General features: G+C 38.1%; 1 protein-coding gene across 2 annotated transcripts; it reads right to left on the bottom strand.

Moving 5' to 3' along the window:
* Window positions 1-576: 576 nt before the first annotated feature.
* LOC131537053 (microfibril-associated glycoprotein 4-like) lies at window positions 577-2,156 on the bottom strand. 2 transcript variants are annotated; one of them, XM_058770289.1, is made up of 7 exons: window positions 2,058-2,156; window positions 1,892-1,942; window positions 1,742-1,801; window positions 1,592-1,633; window positions 1,415-1,511; window positions 986-1,153; window positions 577-898 (listed from the first exon to the last, which is right to left on the bottom strand). In XM_058770289.1, exons 2-7 carry the CDS (start codon window positions 1,895-1,897, stop codon window positions 645-647), a joined length of 627 nt encoding a protein of 208 aa, XP_058626272.1. In that variant the 5' UTR covers window positions 1,898-1,942; window positions 2,058-2,156; the 3' UTR covers window positions 577-644. The 2 variants fall into 2 exon arrangements, with proteins under 2 accessions (XP_058626272.1, XP_058626271.1); XM_058770288.1 differs by having other exon boundaries at window positions 1,592-1,801.
* Window positions 2,157-9,076: the final 6,920 nt, after the last annotated feature.

Here is a 9,076-nt window from a genome sequence, read left to right as displayed (position 1 = left end):
TCTATCGTCAGTCTGGATCCAACCCTTAAAAAGATCCGGGATGACCAAACACCTGAGAAGAGATGATGGCAACACCTCAGAGGACCACGGAGGATGCCAACCCAACATACACAATTACCAAGTTAAGTCTGTCATAACTTAAATATATTGGGTTTCTTCTTCACATATATATATATATATATATATATATATATATGTGTATGTGTATAGTAGAAACTTAATTTCCTGTAAAGCTGCTTTGTAATGATTGTATCGTAAAAAGCGCTATACAAATAAACTTGAATTGAATTGAATTGAATTTTGCGTTGATCTTTGTGTAATGTCTATAAGGTCATTATGAACACTTTCTGAGTTTTTATGCTTCTTTTACGTTTGTTGTCTCTGCAGTTGTTGTTCCATTCAGTATTTTTGGTGTCTGTTGTGGAGATAAACACATCTGACATAATGCTTTCAGTGCAGGAGTTTATTGAAAATGAATAAATTGTTGATTAATTTCAGTTGTAAATTAAAATAAGTGACTCAAAACATAGAAGAACAATTTATAAAGTCATATACTTTTGAGAGTGATATTCCTACATGATTTCCTAAGTTATTAATTAATTTGATTGTTTTGCTGTTTATTTCTGAGAAGCACTGTAATGCTTCTAAGACACACGTTTGATCTTCATGCTGATGGATTTCATACCAACATTGTAACCCTTCCATGATGACCAAACATTTCCAATAGCGTAATAGGTGGGATCTTCTCCCCATAAATACCAACCGTTGGGGTTTGTATGGTGACAGGACATGTACCAAAATGCCCCAAGATACTTTTTAGCACAGTTATGTGGACTGATGTCTTGGTCCTTGTCAAAGGTGGAGAACATGAATCCATTATGGACAGATAAAGAGTCACCTGCACAGAAGAAGGGCCTCACTGAGAAAAAAACAAACAAACACAACTAGTATGAGTGTTCATGAGTATAAAATTACAGTGTCCTACCAGCTCCTCCATCAGTGAATCCTGAAACATGCAGTATATACCCGTCAGCTTCAGGACCCACAGAGAAAGACGAGTACTGAGCGAAAACTTTATTTCCTTGAAAGTCCTCCAGATCCACTCTCAGCTTGTAATTCCTGTTGCGTGTCAGCTGGTACATGTTGTCCAGCCCTGATCATACACACACATGAAGAACGCGTTCAACCAAACACTGGACACGAACATCCACGCAAACACACACACACACACGTGAAGAACGCGTTCAACCAAACACTGGACACGAACATCCACGCAAACACACACACACGTGAAGAACGCGTTCAACCAAACACTGGACACGAACATCCACGCAAACACACACACGTGAAGAACGCGTTCAACCAAACACTGAACACGAACATCCACGCAAACGAACACACTGTGAGATCTTACCCAGCCAGTATTCACTCTCCATATTCCCAAATCCTCTCTTGTACTGATGCCACGCCTGATAGAAATTCACACTGCCATCCATTCTCCTCTGAATCACCTGTGATGGGTTTATATAGAATAAATGATTCATAATAAATGTTCTGATGTGTGTTTAATGATCTAAAGTCACATTCGTACCGTCCATCCTCCTTTGTCTTCATCGTTCCCATCTGAGATCATCTGACAATAAACCCAGACAGGAATGTCACCTGCTGGATAGATGGAGTAAATCCCACTGACTGTTTTTCCTGAGCTATAAACATCAGAACAGTCAACTGGCTTATCTACATTCTGACTGCATCCACTCATCAGAAAAACCACCAGAAGAATGACCAAAAACACCATCATCTACACGAGACAGAGAGAGTAAGACATGAGTGTCACACTTAAATGAAGCTGAAAACGTCTCTAGAAACGTAGAGTTATTGATTAACTTACTGCCATCTTCTCAATCTCTCCTCAGTAAATCACAGCAGAAATTTGTTTTATCTAGACAAAAATTAACAGAAACATTTTCATACTATATATACTTTGAATTTTTTTTAAAGATGCGTAAATGTCTGAATGTTTTGTGTGGTAAATGAAGAATTAAACAGGAACTCACCGTTTTTGTTCTTCAGTCTGACACAAATACTCTATATCTGTCAGATTCTCAGGCTCCTCCTCTGTGTTACAGAAGAAATTTACATTATGAAGGTCCGCATTTTGTATGCAAATAAAATGCAAGTTAAACCTGCAGTCACATGTTGTATTTGCTGTGCTTGCAGTTCCTTGGCCACAAATCACTACATGTGTATTATTTTTATTATTATTGTTATTGAAAGGAAGTTTTTGACATTCCATAGAACTGTTTGGTTGAATGTTGTAAAAATTGGTATGTCGATAGAGGAAAGCTTAATCATTAACCACAGCAAATTTGGAGCCTCTATCTCGAACACTGTAGGACCACCAATGGGTCAAATAAGCATTGACGCGTATGCTAATAATTTTGAATGTGAAGGCAGAGAAGCTACATTTTTCTTAGGATTGTGGAGCTCACGTTGAGTAGAATGCATTAAGTGCATCTCAGTTAGATCTCTAGCCCATGAATCAATATATTATCTACACAAGTCTGGCTCACTACACATTGAAACACAGATGACTCTCCAATAACATGACAACGTCATTATCATGTATTTGGATTACTGTGGTTGCTACACTTTGTAGCAATAAAGCAACAAGGTTGAAATTTCTTTTCAATCCTGGAAAACCATGGAGAGGTTACTGACTGACTCCAATTCCATGCCTCAGATCAATGCAGCATTCGGCCGGCAAGCCTTTCACAAGTTGACTCAGATAACATTGCTTTTATTCAACTTTTACTAGATCATTTATCTAGCCTAGTAAAGGTGTATAGTTTCATTTTTAAGTATTTACTGGAGTTTAAGTAGTTAAAGCAGTCGTTTTAGCACACTAACATGACCAATATAAGTCAGCAGCTAATTAATACAGAGTGTGTTATGATTTAATATAGATAGATTCTTAATTATTATTCACATGGATACCATATCGTATTAAGATGTTAGGTTCATAAGATGTTTTGACTGATGAGACATAAATATATATATATACTTTTTTTTTTTCAAGCAGTCTCTTGTATTCTTGTTTCTTGAGGATGTGAAAACACTGTCATAGCAGAGCTTATCTTGTGTGTCAGGTCCATTGTCACGTTTCGTAGGAGCAAGGGAACGAGAAGGCAAGGAGGTCTTCAGAATACAATCTCTTTATTCCACAGGGAATCCAAACGAGGGAGACATTCACAGAGCAGGGGTGAAGACAAACAGTATCAGACGTTGGAGACAAAGAAACACAGGGCTTAAGAACACTAGGAAATTACTAGATAATTAATTAAACACAACTGATACTAATGACTAAATCACACACGGGAGAATCTAGGTTAATGGGAAGGCACACTGGGGAGGAAAACACAAGACAAGGGGAGACAGGACTGACATTTACTCCCCTCTCCTGGAAAGCGCATCCCGTGCCGTACAACATCCAACTGGGAGAGGGGGTGGGCGCTCTGGAGGCCTCCAGGGACAGGGTTCCAGGATGGGAGGCCTCCAAGGCAGCACCCGTTCTGGTACCCACGGCGGAGCAGGAAGCTCAGGCAGCCATGGCAGATCTGGGGATTCAGGAGGCCATGGTGGGACCGCCTCCGAGGCCGCGGACCCAGCCCCCGCCCCCCGCCGGAGCCCTTTTTACAACGATGCTGGGAAACAGCAGTTTTCCTGAGGAAAATACAAACATCACCTCATACCACAAATGATGAGGTGATGTTTAATTCGTAACTTTAATTAATTCAAAATAGTCATGTAGCAAGCCATTAATTTTGAGTTTCAACAGAGTTTTGAAGTCATGCATTATTATGACATTTATTTTAATCAGTTGTTACAGTTGATGTAGCAGTTATATTATAGTTTGCTAAATACTTCGAGAATAAAATGTACATGAAATGAATTGATGTTTCATGATCAATTGTAATGTGCCTGTAATATGAAATATATGAATTGATAATTATGAAGCAGTACAAGTGTGGTAGAGCTAAATATATCTTTCACATAGTTCTCAATACCAGTATGAAGGTGTGCTGGATGATCCTCAGTCAACAGGCATTCAAACTTTAGTTACACTGAATAGTTGGTGTAGTGTCCCATTTAGAGTCAAAAACATTTCATGGCCAAATTATAAATATATGTATCAACGTAATATACAATATTATGTGAAAATCATAGATCCCGTCTTCACGAGACCTCTCTGTCAGGAGGAGCCAGAGTTTGGTCTGGTATTCAAAGCAGCATCAATTCCACTGCTGTTATTTTGCCAAGCAAATACAATGGAAAATTGCTGCTTCCCAGCATCATCTTGTGTTACAATCCTTGAGATTACAGCACACAAGACAACATTAAACAATAAAAGGGTCACATGACATTGCAAAAAAGAATAATATTTGGTGTATTTGGTGTAATGCAATGTGTTTATGTGGTTTAAAGTTAAAAAAAAAACACATTATTTTCTACATACTGTACATTATTGTTGCTCCTCTGTGCCCCACCTTATTGAAATTTTCGATTTTTACACAGCTTATCATTCTGAGAAGCGAGTCGTGCTCTGATTGGACAGCTATCCAGTGCGTTGTGATTGGCCGAATACCTCAAGCGTGAGACGGAAATGTTACGCCGCTGTAGGGAGGCTTTGATCTGCTCATGAAGCCAAACACTCAGGAAATCTCACAATGCAAATATCAGGCCACAAAACAATAAACTCTTTGATCAGGCTTTGAGCTCTTTGCGAAGCCAAACACTCAGGAACTCTCATAATGCAAATGTCATGCCACAACACAATAAACTCTCTAATCAGACAAGAAGATCTGAGAGAAAGACCATTTGCTCATCGGTCCATTCACCCATCCTTTCCCCCTGGGCACATGGTCCTGGTCACTGAAAGTTGACAAAGAAATGCCAAGAACTCAAACTAATACTCTTACATTTACTGTATCTTCAGAAGTCATGAGCGTAAACTCTTCATGTTTGGTATCAATTTTATAGTCTCTCAGTCCCATATCAATAGAACAGACCAAAAATAAAGATCTCAAATCTGAGAGAAATTCTGTTCTTCTGGTATGGGTTGTGCCCCTGATAGGGTCTTTTGTTATTTTTATACCCCAGGTCAGATAGGGCCTTCAGATCATTTCATGTCCCAGCAAAAGGCTCTGTATGCTAAATGCTCTGTTCTGATTTGAACATTTAAAGAGGATTAGCGAAACATTCAAGGAAGCATCTGTAAACAGAACTTCCCACACGATTGCCGTGTGTCTCTCTATTTGCCAGGTATGCTGACTCTTTGAAATTATTTCAACATTACTTTTCTTATTTTATGTTTTATGCTGATCAGTTGTGTACCTAAATTCTAGATAAGTTCTTTTTCAATTGATGTATTCGTTTTACTAATTGAATTTGTTCTTTTTATTGATGTTTCATTATGCCTGGCAAAATAAATGTTATTTCTTGATTTATTCCAGACTTTGCTGAAATCATTATGACTATTAGACTGTGAGGAGGGCTTTTGTTACCGCAAATCTATGGCCAGGATAGATCAAACTGAAAGCTCATGAATGAACGGAGCAGTAGGCACGTCATCGGAGACCTCAGATTTCTGTCTATCGCTAATGCTAGCAAGTTGTATGGGAAAAGACTAAAGAAATTACACTTTGTCATAAGCAAGCAGTTGGCGGCCGACAATTAAGTATTAGTCTACCTACACCCTCTGACTCGCATCGGACTGGCGAATTTGTGATCGTGAGACCAGCGCCTTTGGCCGACGCTAGGCTCAAAAGAGACATTAGGTCCCCAGTGAACGGATAATTGAAAATATAGCAAGTCCAGAAAAATCAGGTATTCAAATTGTAACACAACGGACGTTATGATCAGTTTTTAAATTATCATCACGATTTGTATTCAATAAATACTTGAAATTGGAGTCAGATTTAAACGAGAAAAGAGTCAGAATTAAATTAGAAACCAACATTTTAATAAATCAAGTGATTTTTTCCAGAAGCGCAAGAAAAGACATACACGCAGAGCACCTTCGACCAGGCCACTGGATTCCGCTGTTTGGGCTAGCGGGTAGATTCTTAAGGTGCGTTCACACCAAATGCGAATGAAGCTTTAAGCACGAGTGATTTACATGTTAAGTCAATGCAAAGATGCGAATAGACATCTTGAGGCGGCGCGAATTGAGCGTTTCGGGCATTTGATGCGCTTAACGCGTGATTCGCGCGAGTTGAAAAATCTGAACTTTGGCGAAAATTCGCACCGCGTTAACCAATCAGGAGCTTGCTCTAGTAGTGACGTGATTACGACGTAGCGAGGGAGGCAGAAATCCGAAACAACAAGTAGGACAAAATCACCGTCGCTGTATGTGGATACCTGGAGCTGTACAATACATCTTCATACTTTTATAGAATCAGGAATAAAAAGGATCTTGCTTGGTGTGTTACTTTGTGCACAACATAGTAAATCATAATTTATAGCCTATTTGTTACATAAAAATATTATTTCTATGTTAAGACTAGAATAGGCTACTTATGGCAAACATTTGTGCATTCATTCTAATTATATCCTATTGCAAATACACTCACAATAGTATAAAAAAATAGTTATTTGTGATTGGACCAGTGTAGTGTAATGAGACTGGAGCCGCCTGGCAGAAGCCCCTCCTTGACGTGAATTCGCATCTGTTGTGAAGTGAATTTCACGCGCGAATGAAGCGAGTAAACTCAAAATGTTCAAGCGTCAAACTACGTGCGAATAGCGCGATTTATTCGCGCAAGTCGCGTCTGGTGTGAATGCACAGTTACACCCCTCACCGTATAGTGATGGCGTTTCCCGGCGTGACGAGACTAAAATGATAAAACCCATTACAAACGAGGCATTTGCTGCATCCAGTGGGGACATAATTTCTGATTATAATAACAGACTGTTTTTTCATTACCATGTCTGCATGTGTGATTGGAGAAACAACAAACAACAAGCACTACTCTACACTGCTCAAAACTCGCACTTGAATCGTCAGTAGCAGAAACGTACTTACAGGCTGTGAGTCAGAAGCGCCAGACTGTCCTTGCAAAGTTGGAATTGCCCCACTTTATAGAAACAGCCTTTGTGCATGCCAGCATTGTAGGCTACTCTCCTGCCAGGTTCAGGAAATAGTCCTCCGTAAATTGCACACACTTGAATATTTGCGTTGTACTGCTCTGGAACAGTGTTGTAAATACAACTTAACCACTGATTTCTAGTTGTATCCTCTTTTGGAAGCCCAAACACAGTAGTTTGGCTTTCACAGCGTCTTCAGGACATTTGGGTGGTGTTATGAAAATCTCCCCACATCGTGACATAGACATGTGGGGGCGTGTTTGAATGAGCCGTTTTAGGGGGGCATGGTTGAGTCTTAACTTTTATAAAGAATATCTGTTTGGTTTTGAGACTTTAGTCTTTGCAACTTCAGGGATCTTATCTATGCATGAACAGCTTGTAACGCTCCAAAGAGAAAGGAAAATTTAAAATTGCATCATATGACCCCTTTAACAATAGTTAATAACAGTAATATAATATGAAAAGTAATGAGTAAATGAATGTTGATTATATTAGGGCTGCCACTAACGACTATTTTTATTTCGATTAATCTATGTATGGCAGATATTTAGGCCAAAGTGGGTGAAGATAAATATCTTTGTCATTATTTTATCTTTCTTATTAAAAAAATAAGAACAAAGATACACATTACAAATACACATAAAATACAAATAAAACAAACAGTACTTTATTTTCAGGTACAATAGGTGTATTTAGCGTGAATGAACAAATATAATGTTAAAACACTATATAGACTGATTCCTAAAGCAACTGTATTAAAGTTTTTCAGTCAAGAGTAGTGAGTGATTTTTCTCTTTGCGTTTTGTTGTTTTATTAAAGTAGTAGGAATAGTTCACCCAAAAATAACAATTCTGTCATCTGTCTGTCAATTCTGTCAAAGTGTTTTATTTTTATACTATCATTTACTCAAAATTAGTTTTAAAGGTGCTGTATGTAGAATTTTGACTCTACTAAAGCTTAAAAATACCATAATATGTTTGAAGATATTTAAGAAACATGCTAAGTTAACATACTTGTTTATCTGAAAAACAATGCTACAGTCAGTTATTCTCCTTTGAAAATGTGCATTCCGGCCCGGAATGTCTGTGTTTGTTATGGTTTGTGAAACCCACCAGTTTTTTTCTTCTGCTGAACATAAATGCTATTTTGAAGAATGTGGAAAACCAAACAGTTGCTGGTCCACAGTGACTTACATATGATTTTTTCCCTACGATCAAAGTCAGTGTGGATCAGCAACTCTTTGGTTAACCACATTCTTCAAAATATCTTCTTTTGTGTTCAGCACAAGAAAGAAATTAATACAGGTTTGGGACAACATGTGAGTGAGTAAATAATGACAGAAATTAAATTTTAGGTTGAACTATCCCTTTAAATGACAGTCGGCTGTCCCTTTAAGACCTGAACGCATATATACAGGTACATATCCGTTTCTCTCTCATCTGTTTACTTTAATTTTTGACATAACCAACTGAGTCTATATGTAAACCTTGTGTGTTTTGACAGTATTAACACAAAAGATAGTTCAGTAATCAGGCGCTGTTAGACAGGCTTTTTAGCGCGCGTGCTTCTGGTGTATGCGCTCAGAAAAAGCGCACATCAGACCAGCGCGCAAATTAAACATTTAACCGGCAAGGCTTGTATGCAAATAATGTACTTTTGCGATCGCGAATAAGTGCAGTGTCCTGTCAGAGTTACGCCAGAACTGTAATTGATAGAATGTGCGCTGTAGCACGATACTATGATATTTCTTCAAAAGCAGATCGTGGAGATATTTTCATCGTCCACGATCGAAAAATCGTCATATCGAACACCTCTAATCTATCGACTAATTTATCGATTAATCAATTAATCTAAACGATTAATTTCCCAGAAAAAATAAACATTTTTACTTAAGAATATTTTATTAAAATATATTTTATTAAACCAGATG

This window comes from Onychostoma macrolepis, chromosome 03 (assembly GCF_012432095.1).
Source record: "Onychostoma macrolepis isolate SWU-2019 chromosome 03, ASM1243209v1, whole genome shotgun sequence".
Classification (NCBI taxonomy): domain Eukaryota; kingdom Metazoa; phylum Chordata; class Actinopteri; order Cypriniformes; family Cyprinidae; genus Onychostoma; species Onychostoma macrolepis.
The sequence above is the reverse complement of the archived record's forward strand: the minus strand, read 5'-3'. Positions and strand labels throughout refer to the sequence as shown.